Source organism: Pelophylax lessonae (genome assembly GCF_965119305.1).
Source record: "Pelophylax lessonae genome assembly, chromosome: 1".
Classification (NCBI taxonomy): Eukaryota; Metazoa; Chordata; class Amphibia; order Anura; family Ranidae; genus Pelophylax; species Pelophylax lessonae.
In genome coordinates this window covers 131,064,088-131,088,145 of record NC_138768.1, presented here as the reverse complement: position 1 = coordinate 131,088,145, position 24,058 = coordinate 131,064,088, and the positions used below count along the sequence as shown (strand labels likewise).

At 42.3% G+C, this 24,058-nt stretch overlaps 1 protein-coding gene across 3 annotated transcripts in view; it reads left to right on the top strand.

Annotated features, from left to right (window-relative positions):
* Positions 1-24,058, top strand: part of POLK (DNA polymerase kappa) — a 221,908-nt gene that overhangs the window by 70,834 nt on the left and 127,016 nt on the right. For all 3 annotated transcript variants that reach the window (XM_082243874.1, XM_082243875.1, XM_082243876.1), the window contains exons 2-3: positions 5,312-5,479; positions 16,155-16,274. In XM_082243874.1, coding sequence (XP_082100000.1) covers positions 5,342-5,479; positions 16,155-16,274 — 258 coding nt within the window. In that variant the 5' untranslated portion in view covers positions 5,312-5,341. The remainder of the gene's footprint in view (positions 1-5,311; positions 5,480-16,154; positions 16,275-24,058) is intronic.

The following is a 24,058-nucleotide window of genomic DNA, read 5'->3' as shown; positions in this document are numbered from 1 at the left end:
GGAAAATTAGGTTAATTTGAAAAAATCAACCCAAATTTTTTTTTCTTATCGCATAGACCCTTGAGATCTTTCTCACACTGGGTTGTAAGCTTGTGCTGTAAACATATAATCATTATATGTCATCTGGCATTAAAGACACCTAGTCAGCAAATGTATAAGGAGTATGAAACCAACACATTTTAGTTTTATTACAAAAATTCTTTAGGCTTCTCATATGCTTTTCAATTCTTTTTGTACTTGCAGGCTGAACTAAAAAAAAAAAAAAATAAAAAAACAGATTCCTTTATCCATGCTATACAGCATGGATAGACAAACCTATTGCTGTGGTTATTATATTCTGACAGCCGACACCAGAGTCCTCAGTATAACTGAACAGTGGCTGCATCTGATTGGATGCTGCCACTGTTTGGCGAACTAATTTCCACCTGGATTCTTCAAGTTTTTTTTTTTTTTTTCAAAGGATGTCAGGCGGGAGGGTGGTGGCAGGGCCACTTACAATGCAAATGTCATTGTATGGCCAGCTTTACTATTTTAATAAAAAAAAAAAATAAGTACAGCGTTTATTATTTATCCGTGCGAATTATGATATGCACTTTTAATTATTTAATTTAATTATCTATTTAATGAATTAGCACTGTATTATTTTTTTTATCTTATACTCTAGATATCTGGCGACATTTATTGATACAGCATCTGGGGTTTTAATATTAAGGGTGTGGTGCAGACATATACCGCTTTACAATTTATTAGTTGGGGGACTTTGCTGCTCTTAAATAGGCAATACCAAGGGTTAATGTGGTAGAGGATCGGGTTGGCAAGTAAAGCTGGCCTTACACTATGCTAATTTTGGCTAGTTCCTGTCGCCACCCTCTCACCCAACATCTCTCAAAAGAAAATATTTGTTCAAACAGCTGCTGCATCCAATCAGATGCCAAAACAAAAAAGTAGGGGGAAAATACCCCACCAAAAAGTAGATAAATTGACCCCAAACAGTATGTGAAGTATAAAAGTATGAATTTTATTGGACTTGTTTGCTTAAAGAGTAGTTCCCCCCCCCCCCAGGAAAAAAATTAAAAGTCAGCAGCTACAAATACTGTAGCTGCTGACTTTTAAATATAAGAACATGATAGCAATTTATAAATACCTCAATGGTGATCTCAGCATAGAAAAAAAAGCTATTCAGTCGCAAGGATTGCATGAGGACGCGAGGACATACAATGCGATTTAGAGGAGAAGCGTTATAACCTCAGGCAACGCAGGGGGTTCTTTACTGTTAGGGCTACAAGATTGTGGAACTCTCTACCACAAGAGGTGGTTTCTGCGGGAAGTATGGCTACTTTCAAAAGACTCTTGGACATATATCTCAAGGATCAGAACATTCAGGGGTATGAGAGATGATTATGGCCACACGCACCTACACAGGTTGAACTGGATGGACTATTGTTTTTATTCAACCTCAACTACTATGTAACTTAATTGTCCAGGGTTTCCGTGATGTCGGCACCCAAAGCCGATTTTCGTATCGGCTCTCTGGTGCTGCTGGTGCCATTTAGGGTAAGGGAACCCGGCAGTGAAGCCTTTTCGGCTTAACAGCTGGGTCTCTACTGCGCGCTGCGCTTTCTAATTTGAGGAAGAAGGAGGGGGACCTAACTTCCGAGGGGGAGGGTACCTGTCAAAAACGGGTACCTGTCCCCCCCCCCCCCTCTCTCCCCTGAAAGGTTCCATATGTGGCACCAGACGGGGGGATGAAGCATATAAGCAGAAGTTCCTCTTTAAATCGCAGCACAGTAAAAACATCAAAAACCTTTACCTGACACTATAATAATAACGTGATTAGTGGACGAATGATTGTCTGTTTTTTATTTTTTTTTTGCACTAATCTCATATCAAAAATGAAGAGTTTACTAAAGTTAAGAAAATTCTCATAAGACGGAATATAAATTCTGAAGTGATGTGTTGCAATGTATTTGTATTGCATTTTCGAACAACAATTGTACTGATATCATCTGAAACATTTTTTCGTGCATGCCTGATTGGATAATATTACATGAACTATCATAATCTGCTCTCGAAAGCTCTGTACCAACCATTAGATTGTACGATCGCTTCAAAAGCAGCATTTTTAGTACGATTTTCTGATCGTGTACAGGCCCTTACATAGACCCCTCAATATGCAATGAGATGTTTATTATTGCCTTCAAATGATGACCATTGTGGATTTCTGTCATCTATAACGTCGCTTTGACTACGGGCCACCGGATGGATAAGGCTCAAAGAATGCTCCTAACCAGCGAACTGTGAGTCTCCCACTTTGTTCCCAGGTAGTGCATTAGTCATCACTGAATGACCAGCTGCACATTATATGGGTTTCGATCCAGTGCTTCCCGCTTGGAGAGTCGGAGTTGCTTATCAGTAGGGATACACTGATCCAATATTTGGATCGGATATCGGCGCCGATACTGCCACAATAGCTGTATCAGGGGATCGGTAAAATTAACCAATCCACGGGCCGATCCGGTTTTGCTGAGTCCCGGCTCAGCCATCCCTTACTTGGTGTAGTAGTATTATGGGATGGGTGCCGCTACTTCCTGTATAGGTCCGGCTCACAGGCGGAGTGATATCAGATGCACTCCGCCTGTGAATGGAGGAGCCATACACATGAAGCAGCGGCTTTGCTCTGTACTGCAGCTGCATGCTTTTACGTGTGTAGTTCCGGATAGGTATCGGCAGATCCACAATGCCAGATATCGGTATCGGGACAAAAAAAATTGGATCGGTGCACCCCTACTTATCAGCTGAGGATCTGGAGTAACTTTTTACACATTCTAGGGTAAATCCTAAGTGCACAAATTAAGTTCTATGATCCATCGGAAAATATCTCATGACAGGAAAAGCCCATTGTTTTGATATGGATTCCCACCATGTGGTTCGTTCAGGAACTTATTAGCATCGGTTCCTGACCTGTGTTATGCTGACTTCCCAAGGGAGCATCTAAGTGTCAGCTATTGAGTAATTCCCTTACCATCCTTTGGACTTTTCACACGCTTGGCTGAAAAAGCTCACTGTTTCTCCATTGATAGAGAATTATACAGCTTTCTATATGAGCCCCTGCATGCCATGTAGATATGAGTTTGGTAGTTAACCTGGAAGCTCTAGTGAACTAATGACATGATGGGTACTCATAATTTTCAGGTGATAATTTACCTCTCATTGCATTAACTTTGGTGTCTTTTGTAGGGCTCCGTTCACATCTTATAGTCTCGGATCGCGAGCATAATCGCCGCGATCCCGAATCATGGCAAATTGTGGGACACTCGTGCGATTCCCGTCCCTTCCAATGGCACCCCAAATGCGTCACAATTTTGCCATGATTGTTGCCCGACGAATCGTGGTAAAATTGCATAAATAGAATCGCAAGACTCCTGTCGCCCAAATTTGTGATTTTACAGTGATTCGTCGGTCAACAATCGTGGCAAAATTGCGCCATGTTTGGGGTGCCTTTGGAAGTGATGGGAATCGCACAGGCAACCCATGATTTGCCATAATTCGGGATCGCAGGCAGAATCATGGCAATTCTGCCCCTGATCTGAAACGCCAAGATGTGATCGAAGCCTAAGACTGGGCCCTGTGGGTTTGTTGTGTTTTTTTTAAATAAAAACATTGGTTTTATAGTGTAAGGGGGAGGTGTTTGAGGTTTTTCCTGTGCTGTGATCTAAACAAACAAGTCCAAAAAAATTCATACTTTTATACTTCACATACCGTTTGGGGTCACTTTAAAAACTATTTTGTTGGGGTACTTTCCTTTCTGTTTTGGTATGTACTTTAGGTATGTGAACCCACGCCTAAAAATGGTGGAATAACAGATGCTTTAACCACTTTACCGCTGCTCAGTAGAGCTCTACTGCGGCAAAGTGGCTCTTGTAGGTCTGACGACGTAGACCTACGTCGGCAGACACTCCCCCTTCTCGGCGGCGCGCTCCCGCTGTATTCAGTCACAGCGGGAGTCGGGCCAGGGGAGGAGCGGCGGTGATCGCCGCCGCTCTTCTCCGATCGTCGGGGAATCGAGTCTGGAGATCCGCCCGCTTTGTTTACAAGTGACAGGCAGGGTCAAATTGCAGGGTTAAGCATTTCTGAACCTGCGATCTGTCCCTGTGTCACTCAGTCACCTCCCCCCACACATGTCAGTAAGCACCAGGCATAATAAAATACGCTTATTGCGATTTTTTTTTTTTTTTTTTACCAAAAATATGTAGCAGAAAACAAATTGGCCTAAAATGATAAAAAATTTAGATTTTTACATTTTTTTGGGGGGGGAATTTCATATAAAAAAAATGTGAAAAATATTATTTTTTCAAAATTGTCGCTATTTTTTGTTTATAGCGCAAAAAGTAAAAATCGCACAGGTGATCAAATACCACCAAAAGAAAGCTCTGTTTGTGGGGAAAAAAGGACGTAAATTTTGTTTGGGTACGGCGTTGCATGACCGCGCAATTGTCAGTTAAAGTCGCACAGTGCCGAATCGCAAAAAGTGGCCCAGACGTAAGACAGCAAAATCTTCCGGTGGTAAACTGGTTAAACTGCTATGCATTATCCAATCAGATACACCCCCGCAGTGCCTATTGAATTCTGACTGCTGGCACCAGGGCCAGTCAGAATACCCGAACAGTGGCTGCATCCATTGGATGTTCTTGCTTGCCATCATTGAATCAGTTTTAGTATTTTGTCCAGATCTGCTACATAAATGTAATACCGGTATATGTGATTTTTTTTGTAAAATTAAATAATTTTAACCATTAGACAAATGTTCCAAGAAGGAACATTTTCATACAAAAACTCTACAATGTATGGACAGCTTTACATTTTTTTTTTTTCATTTAGCCCACAGGGTAAATGACAAAATCGAACCGTGTATGGCTAGCTTTAGGAGTTAAGAACTTTATGTGCTAGTGTTAAAAAGTGCACTAGTAAAAATGAAGTTAAATTTCAAATATAGCCTCTAGTTTTTTTTCATATTCGAGTGATGGCATTTTCAATGTAAGTTGTGGTAACTTTCTTAAAATAATTTTAAGTTCCCTTATCCTATTGATCATTCCTTTAAAAAGTTACAGAAATGTGTAGATCCTTTATACTTTGTCTAACCACCCAGCAATGGATTCCCAGTTAGAATTGCTCTCCATTTTGTTAGGTGTGAGGATGTACAGTAAATGCTCTCAAGACAGCCACTTAGCATGCATCTGGCATAATCGCAATTTCAATACTTTTGCACTGAAAAGTTAGCTGTTTATGGAAAATAAGAATGTTTGTTTTTCAGGTTGTGACCCATAGATTACAAATCTAAAAAATGGATCAGCAAGAAGAGAAAGAGACTGCTCCTAGCAATGACGCTTTCCAATACAGAATGGGTCTCAATGACAACAAGGCTGGGATGGAGGGGCTGGATAAGGAGAAAATCAACAAGATAATCATGGATGCTACAAAAGTGAGTTGACATTCTGTTTTTTATTTAATTATTAGGGTAATCTGTAAACTCGAAGAGAAAGCCCCTTTCTATTCATATTTTACTTTTTGTTACTTTACTTTGGATTAAAGCCATACAGTTTTTATTTTTTGTATTTAAAAAAAAAAAAAAAAAAGGATCTTTGTGTAACGAAATGCAGCTATGTGAGAAATTACCTAATGTAAACCTATTGAACAAATTTACACAAGAGAATTCTGAAGACTAAACCCCACCAGATTCCTTTTTATCTCTGTATATAGTGATCCAGAGCCACGAATACCAGAGTGCTCAGATATGCTTTAGTTGTTTTTACAGCTTTGTCCTGGCTGATTCTCGCTTCACTATTATTGAGTAGTGATGTAAAGGAGGTGGTGGAACAGAGCTAGTGACCACAGATGCATTAGCATTTTTCAACGAAAAGAAAACTGATATGCAGGTCTTCAGAGGTGTACACTCTTAAATGCATTTAGTGGATAGTTAGGGAGGTGACCTCTTTTTGGATGATTTTAAGACACTAAGCTAGGTGGAAGCGTACATTCTACGAATATGCAGGGCACTCTTTGACCAATGCCCTCGGCCCCCTTAAATTGTTTGCCCATCTCTACTAGCACCTGGGTATTCACATATACCAAGATGTTTTATGATTTCTACCATAATTTGATATAGCCTGCCAAACAATGCTGCCATGCACAGTGGCAACCCCAGATCAGACATCATTAAGGCTTTTTTAGAAGTGTCTGGCCTACCCTCTATTCCGATGACAGCAATTAAAAACCTAGATGCCCCTATAACCTTCATTAAACTCCAAACTACCATTACAAAATTGCAAATGTACAAAGCCCTAGGACCTGATGGCCTTGCCTTACACTATTACAAACATTTTTCCTCTTCTTTGGCTCCACAGGTTTTTTTTCTCTCTTTTTGCACACACTCAGACACTATTTTTCCATTGATATATCATATGCACATATCACTCAAAGCCAGGCAAAGATCTCAACCAGACATGACTTATGTCTTCTTGTGAAGTCAGAGACAACATGATCTGAACCCTTGACCAAATTGCTCATGCAAGATTGAATGCCATCCCTCTTCTTAAGCTCCACATGGATGCAGAAGGTTTTCAGTCAAGTGGATTAGGAATTTCTTGACTTGACACGGTGCCATATTGGCCTTCCCACTTGTATGTTACTGTAGATTGCATCCCTATACTCCTTAACCATGGCAATGATTAAAATGCACGCTGCCCCATCCGCAACATTCACTATTGCCAGTGGCACTCGCCAAGGTTGTCTGTCTGCTTTCACCGCTTAACTTTATCTTAACCTTGGAACTGTTTCTCAGACACATTAGGAAATCCAATGGCTGAAGATTTGGACTATCAACCATAAAACAGTAGCATATGCTGATGACCTCCTGTTTTATATGACTCAATTTTCTCCCTAAGTATAAAAACAGAGGCCTTAAACATATCCTTATTAGCAGAACTAGGGGGCTGTTTGAAGAAATATGTTTTCTTGAAATAGGCACAAACTGTCATTACCTACTTGGGAACACATTCCCACAGACCTCTATTGTGTGGTTAAAAAAAATGTTCTCTCCTTTCTTCGCACACTCTGGAAAGACTTTGTAGCATGGGGAAAAAGCACACATTTACCTAGTTTGGCGGGTGTAATGCACTTACGATGAATGCTTTACCCTTTTTACAAGCACTGCTAGTGCAGATCCCCCAAATACTTTTTACAAAAGGTACTTTTGACTCACCTTGGGTTTTGAAGGACATCTGCCTTTTACCCAAATCCAATGATGAGATTGGTTTTCTGGATCCTATCCTATACCATAACACCACCAACCTGACCCATATAATCACCTGGTGCTGCCATACAGGGTCCAAGCTATGGGTGGCAATTGAACATGACTGTGCAACCCTCCCCCTCTTGGAGGCACTATGGGTGGGAGACGATGTTTCCCTCTCTCCTTAGAAACCATCCCTTAATAGACCCTGCCCATTATTGGTCATTCTAATTTCATGCAAAATCATGATTATAGAGACTTTAGATACTGGATACAATAGAATAGGTTCCTGGCAAATCATTTTCTTTCAATACAGGGTGGCATATTCTCAATGAACAACAATTGGACCTTGATATCACGAGTTACTTTTTTGGTGTTATATGCAGCTCTCCAATTTTCTGGGCTGTCTACCTGACACTTGTAGACCTTTTGTAGACCGCTGTCTCCCTTTGAAGAAACCTGCTTCTAACAAGGGCCCTTGAAGTGCACACTTTGTGCATTGCATCAATTACTTTTATATAACCTCCAGAAACCCCCTGAATCTTTCTTCCACAAATGGGAGGGAGATTTGAACACAACAGGCAGAACACATGATATTTTTCTCACCTCCAATCCCCATCAGTAACAAATTCCAAGCTCTTAAAGTAGAAGTTGGGGTCTAATCTAAGCTTAAACCTGCTCCCACCCACATTCTAAGCCCTCTACTAACTAGCCTGTAAAGGACAGGTGTGTATACTTACCTATTGTACGGACGCTCCAGTCTGATATAAACAGGAGAGGGCAGTGATGTTACCCATAGACCTACTATAGGGCATTCGTTGTCCACTGTTCCTCCTCTCCCCTGAAGCTGGTGGTGGGATCCAATGACATACTGAACATCAGCTTCCTTCTGTTAGGTAAGTATAGACCTATTTCAGGGTAGTTCGTATAGGGCTTAAAATGGGGGTGGGAGCAGGTTTAAACTAAGATAGTTTCAGACTGAACTTCTAATTTAACTATAACCTTCTGACAAGATAGATCCCCATCAGTTCTGGCTGACATCTACCCAGACGCAGATGACCAATATTAAAAAATGTTAGAATTACAAATATTAGAATTCTAGACATTTTAGAATGTCTAGAATATCTGATAACACACAATTACTTCTGTAACAAAAAAGTTAAAACGCTATGGCGCTAATTCAAATAAAAAATAATGTAGTGTCATCTAATGTGATATTCAACATAAATCAAACAGTCCAAAGTAAAACATTCCATGAGAAAGTGACACAGTTTTCACAGACCAATCCAATCACTGTGGTAAGGAAATAAGCGTCTTAATTCATTTTCTTCACAACGTGCTCCACCACAAACAGTGTGTAAAGAATGCACACTCACCAACCATGCATACTAGATGTGCTTTATGATAATTCTAGCTTGTAATATCAACCCTTAGAAAGATCCAGTAGTGGTGGTAGCTATTAGCTCCAGAGGCGTCTCCAGAATTTTTTTCTTATATTATTCACATAATACGGACCCGGGAAAAGCATATTAAAATATCATCGTGCAGTGCATTTATTATAGAATGCAGATCATACAAACAAAAAATTGTCACCAACATGTACAGCTCAGTGTGTGCTCACCATCTATTCCAGTTGCGGCGTGTATTCCAAAGGGTCAGATGTGGAAACCAAGATACCAGTATTAACGTCAGTAATGGCAGACGCGCAGGCTCCATGCATTTCGCCCTGTACTTCTTTTTTGATGGGGTTGAGCAGCCATGGACACCAGGTTTTCACCCTCTTTCCAACCTGTCTATGGGTTGGTAGGAGAGGGTTTGCATTTTTGGCGATATGAACCCCTTTGTTCATATATAAAAATCTTTTACCACTATATAAATGACCTGATTTTTGTGTGCTCTGGACGGTTGGGGGGTCCCTTGATGAGTTTTTGTTTATTTTTGAATGATTATGCAAATTCTGGAAAAACATGGACATTTTAGGCACACACATAAAAAAATCCAAAAAGTTTATTCTAAACAAATTTCACATCCGTTATAAAAACCATATAAAATCAGATAGGGGTATTTGAATATCTGACCAAACCATATGCTAGCACCAACTAGGGTCAGCTGGCAACCCAGGGCCCTGTGGTGATAGCCAACACAGTTGAATTTGGTCAGCATCAATGGGGGGTGCGTGCAAACATTACCAGCACCATAGTATAGTAAAGTGTCCCTCCTGCACGAGGAGATGGAAATGTGAACAAAAGCTAAAGGAAGCGAGACACACTACCTCAAAGAAAGAGAAAGGTAGGTTAAATATCAAACCACATACCCTAAAACGTCTCTACTGATAACAAACAGGGGTAGGCATAAGTAGCTCTTCCTCAAAATAGCATCAACGTATGTGGAGTGGCTCAATCGAATTGACTTACATGACCGCAATATTGTGCCATCTTTAAAAAATATATATGAAAAAAACAGTGTGAGATGTATACTGCATCCAAGGGACCTAGTAGATAGGGCATACATCAGCCCATTAAGGCTGTGCTAGCCCTTTAATTGTCATAACTGATGATGTAGAGATACTCACCTCACATTATATACTCATAAAAAGAATAGCCAGGGGTAAAGTGTTGATTGGATTATATGACTTTGAGTAGTCAACGTAAAACATATCCAGCTAGAGAAGTGTCACTGGTTGTATCAACAGTGGAACAATTGTAAAGCACTGTTTCCAAAAAATATGAGGATCTGCAAAGTAAACAAGTAACCAAAAATGCATCTTAACTGTTCATGACAACTAGCACTGAAAAGAGTAGCCAAAGCAGAGCCAAGCAAGACAGTCCACATACCCAGGTTGCCACAGGTCGCCACATGTCGCCACAGGCCAGCCCTGTAGATAAAGGTGGTGTCTAACCCTATACATGGCCAACAATTATGCCTTATACGCGCGTTCCGATCGGGGCATCCACGCCATCCGGCAATGGCGTCTCCCGACACGACCGATCTGAAGTGTGCATGCCTAAATCCTACACCACGCATACGCGAACGATTCGCCAGCTGCTCAAGAACGATCGAACGCCCGCCCATAGAGTCAGCTGAGGCGGACAGCTCACTCAGACAGGAAGCACAACCAGGGCACAGCGTCCCCAGGTGTAATCTCCCGATGCCGCAACCAATATCCCCATTCCTGGGAGGGAGGTGGGGAGCTGCGGCTTTCCGACCGCACATATGCCCAAGAGGCATAGCATACACGGCTCTACAGATTGAAGGACCTGCAACACAGCTGTAATACAAAAATAAAATTAGAAAGCAGAAAATTAAATAGGAAAAACAAGGGTGATAGACTAGTATTACAAATATTTTTTCACAAGAAAAACCCTCATTGAATGATTAAAGTTCAAACCCAATTAGCATGTGCCACATCAATATAATCACACACTGTGTATGGACATTTCAGACCCAAAAATTATACACAATGGGTAAAATTACTTCTCGATAAATCTTTTTACCCTGGGAGAATAGACTTATAGAAAAGGCTTATAGGACTGTATTTCATTAATACCAGATGGATAGGTAGCCATGAGTCGCTCTATCCACATTGTTTTTTTGAAGTATTCGCTTGTCCCAGTTACCCCCTTTTGGGGTTCTGGGGAATAACTTTCAACACCAAAAAGGTTACCAAAGTTGTTGGAGAAAATTGGCCTGATGTGTGAAATCTGATGTGTACAATTCCTTCTCAGCGTAAGGGATGCTGCGGATTATTGCAGCAGGATGTGCACTATGGGCATGTAAGATGGTATTACCCGAAGTCTCCTTACCATATAGACTAGTGGCAAGCCGAGAGCGGGCTTCTCCAGACCCATGGACAACGCTCCTTCAGCATGCAGATGAGCCCTCACCCGTATCGGGGGTGGGGGGTCATCTTCGCTGGTTTCCGGACCCGTGGACTTCCCTTGTCCAAGACAAGCGGGTCCACAAAGCCATTCGGTCCAGCTACAAGATCTAGTTTCGCTCTTGTCCCCCGGCAAGGTTCTTTCCTTCCAACTTGTGCCTGTCCTTGGACTGCTTACAGAGTCTGTTTGGGGCGGTACAAGACCTGTTCCTTCAAGGAGTGGTTGTCCAGGTTCTGACTTCGGAACGTTTTCAGGGTTTATACTCACACCTGTTTACAGTTCCCAGGAAGGATTGTAAGGTGCGTCCAATCCTGGACCTCAAGGCGCTGAACTACTTTGTGCAGGGATGCCAGGTGGTGGCATCCCTGCATCAGGGGCATTTCCTTGCTTCGATTGACATCAATGATGCTTACCTTCACATTACAATATGTGCCGGTCACCAGCACTTCCTCCGTTTTGCTGTGGGAGAGAAGCATTATCAGTTTGTGGCGCTACCCTTTGGTCTTGCCTCTGCTCCTCGGGTCTTCACAAAAGTGTTAGCCCCGGTGCTAGCATTGTTACGCCAACGGGGATCACGGTATTGGGCTACTTGGATGGCCTCCTTTGAGCGGAGTCTCCTACTGCTCTGGTGGAAAACCTGGAAATAACCATAGGAACTCTGAGGGAGTTTGACTGGATTTTGAATTTTCAGAAGTCTGCTCTGGTTCCGTCCACAAAGCTGGACTATCTGGGTCTGACTCTGAACTTTAGCCTTAGCCAGAGTGCTCCTTCCTCTGGACGAACTCCAGAAATTGAAGGCTGCAATTTTGCTTCCTGCTGTCCAGCAGATGGTTATCCCTCTGGACTTGCATGCAGGTGCTGGGTCTGATGGTGTCTACCTTCGAGGCGGTTTCGTTTGCACAGTTCCATATGAGGTACCTGCAAAAGGAAATGCTGGCCAAATGGGACAAGACTCCGCAGTCTCTGGACAATCAGATCTGTCTGAGCCGGGGGAACGAAAGAGTCCCTGAAACAGTGGCTTTGTTCCTCCGTCGATTCGGCTGGGCAAATCTTTCCTCCCCTTGTATTGGGACAGTGGTCACCACGGATGCCAGCCTGTCCGGGGAGACATCCTCTGCAAAAAAATCTGCTCGGGGGTTCTGGACACTGGAAGAGTGCAGACTACCGATCAATGTCTTGGAACTCTGAGCAATCATCTTCAGGGATGTCCAGTGCGCATTTAATCGGGTAATGCCACAGCTGTGGCTTATATCAATCACCAGAGGAGCACAGGAAGTGTACTGGCGGCTCTTGAGGTAGCCAGCATTCTAAGGGGGGCAGAACAGTTCGTTCCAGCCCTCCCCACCGTACACATTCCCGGGGTGGAAAACTGGCAGGCGGATTACCTCAGTCGGCAGGCATTGGACCAAGGGGAGTCGTCCCTTCATCCGGAGGTGTTTCATCAGTTGTGTTTTCAGTGGGGCATCCCCGACGTGGATCTGTTGGCGTTTCTGCTCAACAGAAAGGTGCGTAGGTTTGTGGCTCTGTCACGGGATCCTCTGGTGGATGCCACAGACGCACTGGTGGCCCAGTGGGGTCAGTATCGTCTAATTTACGCCTTCTCTCCTCTCAAGCTTCTGCCAAGACTTATACGCAGGATTGAGGCAAGAAGGGATTCGGGTCATCTTAGTGGCTCTGGACTGGTCTTCCCGGGCTTATTACACCGATCTCGTGCGACTGGTCGCCGACGTTCCTTGGAAGCTTCCTCTAAGGGAGGATCTGCTGTCCCAAGGACCGATCTTCCATCCTGCTTTACAATCGCTGGCTTTGACGGCTTGGCTGTTGAACACCAGCTGCTGATGAATAGAGTCGGCTATTCCAACGCTGTTAAAATCTAGGAAATCTACTTCTAGGAAGATCTACCATTGTACGTGGAAGTTGTACATTGCGTGGTGTGTGTCTCTTGGGGGTTCAACCTCGCTCTTTCACGGTGGCATGGATTTTTACCTTCCTTCAACAGGGGGCTTGAGCAGAAACTGGCCTTGAGTACTATCAAGGGTCAGGTGTTGGTTTTAGCAGACTTCTTTCAACGGCCCTTGGCCACATACTCTCTGGGGCGTAGTTTTCTTCAGGGAGTTAGGCATTTGGCCCCTCCAGTGTGGTCTCCGTTGCCGCCTTGGGAACCTCAATTTTGTGCTCTCAGTACTCCAGAAGCCTCCTTTTTGATAATTTTCATGAGATTCCCCTGCTTACGCCGTCCCAGAAGGTGGCCTTGGTGGCTAACACCTCTGCACGCATGGTGTCGGAATTGGCAGCATTATCCTGTCGTTCACCTTACTTGGTGTCTCACTGAGATAAGGTGGTTCTTCGTCCCTGTCCTTCGTTCCTTCAAAGGTTGTCTCTGATTTTCATTTGAATGAAGACATTGTGTTGCCTGTGTCCCAGGCCGAAATATCCTAAGGCAATTGACTTGCATGCCATGGATGTGGTCCAGGCAATTATGGTGTACTTGGCAGCTACGGAGTCTTTGTGGAAGTCGGACTCACTATTTGTGCTCATGGATGGACCTCGGAAAGGGTTGTTCGCTCCCTCTGTGACCATTTCCAGATCAGACAGACAGTTATCCAAATCCTATTCCATCAGGGGTCGGGTTCCTCCTTTCCCTGTCGAGGCGCAATCTGCTCGGGCGCTCGGTGCCTCCTGGGCCTTTCGCCATCAGGCGTCAGTGACACAGGTTTGCAAGGCGTCCACCTGGTCGCACACTTTCACAAAAATCTAAAAGGTGGATGTGTTGGCATCCCAAACACAACACTACCTGCCTGGTGTTTGGATGTTCTCCCTGTGCCTGCGTGGGTTTTCCCCAGGTACTCCAGTTTCCTCCTGCACTCCAAGGACATGCTGGTAGGTTAATTGGATCCTGTCTAAATTGGCCCTAGTATGTGTCTGATTGGGAGTTAGGGATCTTAGATTGTAAGCTCCTTGAGGGCAGGGACTGATGTGAATGTACAATATATATGTAAAGCGCTACGAAAATTGACAATGCTATATTAATACCATTAATAGATAAAAATATTCCTGTTGGCCAGTTCTTAAGACAGCAGAGGATCTGCAATAATGAGTTTAAAAGTGAAAGTGAATAGGCTCAGATGTACTATCGGTTTCTCCAGCGGGGCTATTTGGAATCAACACTCAAAAGAGCAGTTACCATAGCTAGAACAACATCAAGGAGCAGATTGAGGAAGGACACTAAGAGAAGTGCAAGTCAGGGACCACCTTTTTTTTTTTCCTGCAATGTGCAGTCTTGAATTTAGGAAAACTAGGGTCATAGTGGAACGTCATTTCCTGGTGCTTCATAATGACAATACAGTACATATGTCCATATACTTTCTGGTGGCATCAGTGGTCTCTCGACATGTGCCTTCCTTAGGGGGTTACTTTCCTTCATCAAAAAACAATATGTGCAATTCAAAGTGTGCCATTTTATAAAACAAATCATGAAACATGAAATAGTTGCAAACATAGTTATCACAAACGTAAGAAAAAATGTCCATCAAAGATTGTCGATAGTAACAGGTAGTGAGGTGACCCGCAAGGTTCAGCGGAGACCAGCGGAATTTTGATCCAGGTATGGGCAGGGAGGCTATACAGAAGTCCATCTACTGATCGACTTCTGTACAACCACCCTGTTAGATTTTTGCTGCTTGGTTAGTGCTGCTGGCTATAGCCGGTTTTGCTGATTAGTATATAACGGCAGGGAAGTCTCCCTGCTATCAGGACTAAATATCTCAGCAGAGAGTTCCACATTGAGTGCTGGGTTGTGATTGAGAAAAAAAAAAAAATTACAGGGTAATTGTACAGAAGCCGATTGGTAGATTGACTAATGTACAATTTTCCTGCCCAAACGTGGTTTGAATTTTGGCTGGTCCCTGCTGAACCTGACGAATTTTGATCCATGTATGACCAGCCTCAAGTGGTATTACAGGTTCAGCTTTTCTTTTCTTTTTTTTTTTATAATAACAGATAACAGACATGTCATACTTACTGCTATGTGCAGTGGTTTTGCACAGAGCAGCCCCGATCTTCTTCTTCTCGGGTCCCCCACTGGCACTCCTGGCTCCTCCCTTCGACCAGTGCCGCCAATAGCAAGCCGCTTGCTATCGGCTTGCCGCACTGGTGCGTGCTCGTTTCTGAGCCCTGCTCTATGCATCAATAGGACACATAGAGCTGTGGTCGGCCCTGCCCCCTGCTCTCTCCTCATTGGCTCACTGGCAGTGATTGACAGCAGTGGCTCCCGCTGCTGTCTCAGCCAATGAGGAGAGGGAGTCCCGGGACAGCCAAGGCTCTCGTGGACATTGCTGGATCAAGAGGGGCTCAGGGGAGTATTAGGGGGGTTGTGGGGCAAACGGCACACAGGATTTTTACCTTCATGCAATGAATTCATGAAGGTATAAAACCTTTAGCCTTTACAACCGCTTTAACTTCTTTTCTTTGTTCTGTGACAATGTTACAGTAAACAGTTCTGCCAGTTCAGATTTCCTATTCTCTTACGGATTGTTGTGATTACCCATTTTTAGTTCTGTAAACAAGGGCCATCTTTTAGCACTGCCAAAAGCTGAAATAAAAGCTGAACCTGTGAAAAGCAGACAAGATCTCCATCTGCCAATTGGAGAAAAGATTTCATAATATTAATAAGCTAAATACTGTATCTTATTTACCTGCCTTTCATAAAAGGAAAATGTCACTAGCTCTGTCTTTAGGCCTAGCTTATACCATAACATTAGATAAGCCTAGGAAATTATTACTTTTTCTTTAAGATGGAAAGTTTCCATTTTTTAAGGGGAATAACAAACTATACCAGCAGCATTTTTAATTAAACCGCTGAACCATATATTAGTTATTTTCTTACAGTACTTTGCTTGATGTTAAAGGCTTTGAGGGTGGTCAGTGAGTTTTATAGCCTGTTTCCACCAATTACCTATGGATAAGGTAAAGTTCTATTTGTTTTGCAGGGCTCCAGATTTTATGAAAATGAGCTCAAGAAAGACCAGCAAGTTAACCAGCGCATTGAGAAAATACTTCAACAAAAAGCCCTGCTGACCAGTTCACAAATCAGTAAAGCTCAAATTCAGGTACTCATGTGTTTACTTATATTTTTTGTTATGCTTTTTATATCATTTCAGGAATATTTAGTAAAGGTAGTACCATATTAAATAAAATCTGATTATTGTTGCTGATCAATATTTGAAAGAAATCCAAACATATTTTCCAGAATTTAAGCCTTTACACTTTGCCAGAGAAATCTGAAAATCCCTGAAAACATGAAAAGCTTTTCTGCTGATGCTTTTTTTGGAAGCTTAGGTTGGCCACAGGCAAAAAAGTCTCACCAAGAATTACGCTATGGAATTCTTGGAGGTTGGTTAGTGAACATAAGGAAGGGGAAGGAATAGAAAAGAAAATCCAAATGTGATAGTATCTTGTTCCTTTAGGACTGACACAAATGGCATCTAACTCTAAGTTGAAATGTTTTCACAAATGAGGACAAGTGGGGTAAATGTACCACGTTTGCATAAGTATATACCTTGATGCATTCACTGACCTAGATAGACCAGCAAAGATCCCAAGAGAGGCTTTATTAAATAAACTTTTACAAATTATTTCAAGGAGACATCCGAAACCCATTTCAAAAATATTTTTGGTTGTGGAAATCATGATCACCAAGTCATAAAGTGTCTTCTTAGCCGTTTGACACAGGTGAAGACCAAAAACAAATTGTACCTACCATATTCACTGGCGTATAAGATGACTGGGCGTTTAAGACGACCCCCTAATTTTCAAGTTAAAACCTAGGTTTTGGGCTATACTCGCCATATAAGACTACCCCCCCCTTCCGAGGCAGCCCAAAAAATAATGTATGTTCCGTATCGGAGTGACAAAAAAAAAAAGAGGTCTACTTTACATGGCCCAAAACTAACGTCCCTAATAATCTCTCAACCCGCTGGATGTTCGGTAATAATGTATGTACCATAGCGGAGTAAAAAATGTGAGGACTACCGTACTTTACATGGCCCAAAACGAACGTCCCTCTTAATCTCTCAATGCGCTGGATGTTCTGTAATACTGTATGTACCGTAGCTTCGGCTACATACAGTATACCGCGCTGACCCAATCATGGTGAGAGATGTATTCTATTATTGAATTTAAAGCCTGCTCGGATTGGCTGAGTCAGAGAGTAACATCATCAGCCCGCCTCTCTGATTCCGCCAATCCGAGCAGGCTTTGTATTCAATAATAGAATACATCGCTCACTGTGATTGGTTCAGCGCAGTTCCCCATGTGTCTTGATAAGCAAATAAAAACATTTCACATGCAAGAGCGAATCACCTGAGAACATAAAGGAACACAAATACAAATATTTATTACATGAAATACCAATGTACAATTAAACAAACCACATATAATAGAATAACGCATGACCCTCGAAAGACCAAATCGAAAAAAAATTAAAAAATCAAAATTAATTTCTTTTAACCACTTAAGCCCCGAAGGATTTGGCTGCTAAAAGACCAGGGGGTATTTTGCGATTCGGCACTGCGTGACTTTAACGGACAATTGCGCGTCGTCCTAACGAATTTGACGTCCTTTTTTTCCCACAAAACAGAGCTTTCTTTTGGTGGTATTTGATTACCTGTTCGATTTTTTGATCACGCGCTATAAACAAGAAAAGAGCGTAAATTTTGCAAAAATAACAATATTTCTCACATTTTTTTATATGAAATTCCCCCCCAAAAAAAAAGTAAAAATCAAAATTTTTTAACGTTTTCGGCCAATTTGTTTAATGCTACATATGTTTGGTAAAAAAAAACGTAAAAAGCGTATTTTGATTGTTTGCGCAAAAGTTATCGCGTTCACTAACAAAGGGAAAGATTTTTGTCATTTTTTTTTTTAACGCGTAATGGCGGCGATCTGCGATTTTTTTTTTTTTTTTTTGCGGTACTGCGACATTGGGGCGGACAGATCGGACCCTTGACTGACATTTTTGACTTTTTTGGGGTTACCAGTGACATTTCTACAGTAATCAGTGCTATGTATATGCACTGTTACTGTAAAATTACACTGACAGTGAAGGGGTTAACTTAATTTGAGAGGGAGGGGCTGTGTGTGTCCCTAGGGGCGTGATTCTAACTGTGATTGGCTGTGGCTTGAGCTGTAGGAACACTGATCAACGGTCCTACATAGTAGAACCGTATGATCAGTGTTTCTACACAGGGGAGAATGACAGGCGGCTTGTTTACACAGCCTGCCTGCCTTTCTCGCTCTCCCCCCGACGATCGCAGAGTGACCGGCGGACCCGATGTCACACGCGCAGGGGGGTCCGTGACTGCGCGGGAGCGAGCCGCCGGCCGCGCGCTCGCTCCCTAGAGCCTCACAGGCTAGTGACGTACCGATACGTCACTCTGCCTGTGAGGGGCTGACCGCCGCAGTATATGTACTTGCGGCAGTCGGCAAGCGGTTAAAAAAAAAATGTTTTTTTATAAACAGAATCTGTCTACTTAAGAGGTAGACTAGATAGTGTTAAACAATAATAGTGTATACAATACTAATAAATACACTTAGGAATTTACACTTAGGAAAGGAAAAAATTATCAAATTCACATTGGATGAGAAAAATCAAAACAATGTGTTAAAAGTGCATGGATGGCCAGAGGGCCATTATTTATTCCAAATGTAAAATTTGAAGGAATAACAAAATATCTAAATGTGGATAAACCTCCTGGCCAAACATGCACCTCCAAACAGTGGTACTGGGGCAAAAAGGAAAAAAAGATAAGCAGAAAGCAGAGCATGTATGATGGAGAGTGGCAAAAAGGATAGGATAATAGATATTAACCAATACAGACAATCACCATGGATAACCTAATTATAACAGTGACTCACATCCCATTTGAAAATGAGTCCGGATGCAATGCGAGTCTGGAGTCAAAATATCCAAAATAACTCTCTCTGACATAGTAGACTAAAGATATCACCTCCCCTCTTAGGGGCACATATTTTTCAATAACCTGGACTTTCATAGCGTAAATGTCCCCAAAATGACATCCTTTAAAATTTTTGGCTATATTTGTTGTTTTGTTTTTCTCCACGCTGTACACATGATCATAGAAACGGTCTCTAAGATGTCTCGTTGTCCTAACGACGTATTGCATGTGGCATCGGCTACAGAAATCAAATATATAACATAACTGGTATTACAGTTATAGAACAATTGAATCTCTAACTCTTTTTGATTGGCAGAAGATCAAAATGTATTGCCCCCTAAGATGTGACAACATGAGCATCCTGGTGTCCAACATTTAAAATTACCTTTAAAGTGCAGCCAGGTAAGTGACTGCACTTTATTATCTCTGTTAAAAAAAACTGGCAGACAAAGATTGACCCAAAGTGGGAGCTCTCCTGGGTACTATGTTAACCCCTTCCTTTAAAATATTAGCACAAGTCTCATCCATATTTAAAAGAGGTAAATGCTTTTTGATAATTTCCCTAACTTGGCCAAATTCAGCAAGGGGGTTGAGGGGGTTAATTTGGGACAATGGTTGGATACAGTGCATCCGGAAAGTATTCACGGCGCTTCACTTTTTTCACATTTTGTTATGTTACAGCCTTATTTCAAAGCGGAATTAATTTCACTATTTTCTTCAAAATTCTACAAACAATACCACATAATGACAAAGTGAAAATTTATTAAAAATAAAAAAAAATGACGTACATAAGTATTCACAGCCTTTGCCATGACACTCGTAATTGAGCTCAGGTGCATCCTATCGTCGCTTATCATCCTTGAGATGTATCCACAACTTGATTGGAGTCCACCTGTGGCAAATTCAGTTGATTGGACATGATTTGAAAAGGCACACACCTGTCTATACAAGGTTCCACAGTTAACAGTGCATGTCAGAGCAGAAACCAAGCCATGACGTCCAAAGAATTGTCTGTAGACCTCCGAGAGAGAATTGTATCGAGGCACAGATCTAGGGAAGGGTACAGAAACATTTCTGCAGGATTGATGGTCCCAATGAGCACAGTGGCCTCCATCATCTGTAAATGGAAGAAGTTTGAAACCCCCCCCCCCCCGACTTTTCCCAGAGCAGGCTGCCCAACCAAACTTGAGTGGTCAGGGTAGAAGGGCCCTAGTCAGGGAGGTGACCAAGAACACAATGGTCAATCTGACAGAGCTCCAGCGTTTGTCTGTGGGGAGAGGCGAACCTTCCAGAAGAACAACCATCCCTGCAGCACTCCACCAATCAGGCCTGTATGGAAGTGTGGCCAGAATGAAGCCCCTCCTCAATAAAAAGCACACGACCTCCCGCCTAGAATTTGCCAAAAGGCACCTGGAGGACTCTCAGACCATGAGAAACAAAATTCTCTGGTCCAATGAAACAAAGATTGAACTCTTTGGCCTGAATGACAAGTGTCCTTTCTGGAGGAAACCACGCACCGCTCATCATCTGGCCAATACCATCCCTACAGTGAAGCATAGTGGAGGCATCAGCATGCTGTGGGGATGTTTTTCAGCAGCAGGAACTGGAAGACTAGTCAGGATCGAGGTAAAGATGAATGCAGCAATGTACAGAGACTTCCTTAATGAAAAACCTGATCCAGAATGCTCAGACTGGGGCAAAGTTTCATCTTCCAACAGGACCACGGCCCTAAGCATACAGATAACAAAGGAGTAGCTACAGGACAACTCTGTGAATGTCCTTGAGTGGCCCAACCAGAGCCCAGACATGAACTTGATTGAACATCTCTAGATAGATCTGAAAATGGCTGTGCACTGATGCTCCCCATCCAACTTGATGGAGCTTGAGAGATCCTGCAAAGAAGAATGGGAGAAACTGCCCAAAAATAGATGTGCCAAGCTTGTAGCATCATACTCCAAAGACTTGAGGCTGTAATCTGTGCTAAAGATGCTTCAACAGTACAACAAGTATTGAGCAAATGCTGTGAATACTTGTGTATATGTGATATTTTTATTTTTAATATATTTGCAAAGATTCCAAACAAACTTATTTCACAATGTCATTATGGGGTATTGTCAGTAGAATTTTGTGGAAAATAATACATTTATTTAAATAATAATAAATAAATCGCTGTGAATACTTTTCGAATGCACTGTTGATATTTACAGCCACTAGTAGTCCGACTCCCTGGATACCTAAAAGATACAAATCATCTTCTACAATTATTGAGGGACTTTACCTGGGAGGTGGACTACTCGTGGGTTACTTGCGATGTCACAAGCCTTTTCTCTTTTATACCCCATCACTTGGCCATTAAGGCAGTCTCTTTTCATTTTGAAACATATACTGATTTGGCAATTGAACATCGTATGTTTATCCTGGAAGTGTATGGATATTATATTGTGAGTCCACAATGGGATGGAAAGGTCCAAAAAAGTATCGTAATGGGGCATTTCCAGATTATGAAGGGAGGCTCCTCTGAAGTTTGTCGGAAGTGGAAAAATAAAGCCACACATACCACAACTTATGCTTTTTCCACGTGTCCATTTCGGGGGCTCTAGCATTTAGCTGTGGGTGGAGAGCACAGGTGTCCAGTCTAGCTCTATTGCGGGCAGCTGCTATGGCTGGACGGGGCACCTGCCAGCACGAAAGTTTAGGGCAGTATGTGCTTAGGAACAAATACCCGGAACACAAAATTCTTGCATTCCACGAATTCTTCCCTGGTGGCAAACAGGTGCTAAACATTTGTATTTTATCCACTCTCTGGTACTCTACTCTCTCACAAGTAATGCATCTGACCTTCATTTTATCATTGACTCTTTGGACAGATCACTAAGAGCAGACATTCCCCTACTGTGTTATGATAGCTGATTTTTTTTCCCCCTGTATTAAACCTATTCTGTTATAATGTACAGCAGGGGTGTCTAACCTTTTGACCTTGCTGGGCCACAGTGGAAGAAAAGGAATGGTCTTGGGCCACAAAAAAAGTCCACTAACAATAAGGATAGTTGATGAGTAGAAAAAGTGGGGAAGATCACAAGTTAACAATCACTAATATAGATAATGTACCTATCTGAGTAATAAAATTTCATTTTTAAATATTTTTTGTTATAAAAATAAGAGGGCAACATAAAACGAATGCGATATTTGACACTGTTTTTGATAAACTGAATTTTCAAGGTTCTCATCAGATGTTTTGGTTCTAATTTTGCCCCTTCTGTGCTTCATCCTTGAAAATAGTTGCTCACAAATATAGGTGCTGCCAATAACTGATTACTTGAATAAGTTGTGAAAACATATTAAAGCAAATTGCTGAATATCTGATAGTCATGGGCACCACACCCCCAGAAATTGTAGACAATAGGCAATAAAAGGTAATATGGGGTTTTTAAGGTGCCAATACACAAACATTAAGACTGGCGCGACACGACTTGCTGGGGCGACCTGTGACGCTGGGGTGACGCTGTGCACCGCGACCTCGGCGCGACTTGCAGGGACTTTATATAATTGAAGTCAATGCAAGTCGCCTCCAGGTCGCCCCAAAGTAGTACAGGACCCTTTTTCTAAGTCGGAGCGACTTGTGTCGCTCCTATTAGAAAGGGTTCTGTACTATTCAATGGCGATCGACCGACCGCGACTTGTCAGGCGACCAAGTCGCCTGACAAGTCGCGCTAGTGTGAATGGACCCTAAAACATAACATTAAAGTTCTTTTATTTGTACAAAATGTAAAAACGTGTATATATAAAAAGAATTGTTTTACATGTGCTATGCAGGTAATTAATTTCACTCATCATGTTTCACTATGGTTTGGCTTCTTCAGGAGTTATTTATGGCCTGCACATGAGAACACTACAAGAAAAAAAATATTTTTTATATATATCATTATTCTAAGAACAACAAATAAATATGACAATTACATAAGGGAACATATTACATTTAAGTCTTCAAACCACATATCCACCAATGCTTACACTGATAGGTCCTCAGGAGGGAGTATAGGTCCTTGCCAGGGTGCCAGGAAACCAGACCACATGGGAAAGCAAACATTAATAAGCGCACAGCAAGAATGAGGAAGTGATATCAGGAACAAGTAGGGGTCAAATCCAGAAGCGGGTAGTCATCCAAGCCGGGGTCGTGAGCCAGGAGAGTCGTCAGCCAAGCCAGGTCATACATGGAGAAAGGAAGACTGCTAGCAGAGATGCACCTTGGAGCACAAACGCAAGGGCAAGGACTGCAACTCATCAGGTGATACAGATAGTCAGCATCATCACAATGAGACACCCAGGCAGCAGGCAAGTGATGATGCAATCAGAGTTTATAAGACGCAGCAGTCTGCGCATGTCCAAGATGTCTGCCAACAGGAGGGCAAGGTAAGACCTTGACAGTCCTACAAATTTGTACCTAGATAAGTACAATGGATTAACCAGCAGAGTCTAATCACTCTGATCTTGCAGTGTAAACACATTTAAAAAAAAAAAAAAAAAATCCCCCAAAAAATCAACATTTTTAAGTAGGTTTACGATTTTGTGTTGGGGCACATTCATAGCCATCTTGGGCCGCAGGTTGGACAACCCTGATTTACAGAATGAGAGGACCCCACACATGACAAAAGCTACTTTTTTCTAATGTACCCTCATGAGGATACAAGGACTTGGGTTTTGTTTTGTTTTTTTGGGAGATAAAATTGTAGCAATATTAAGGTCAATCCTGGGCAAAAATGTTTTAAAATAAAATGGTACCCCAGCAGCTGCTTAAAAATACAATTAACCACTTGCCGACCACCGCATGACTATTTACTGCGGCAGTCAGCCCCTACTGGGCAAAACGACGTAGGGCTACGTCGCTCTCCCACAAGCCTCTAGGGGGCGAGCGTGCGCCGCCGGGGGCGCGCTCCCGC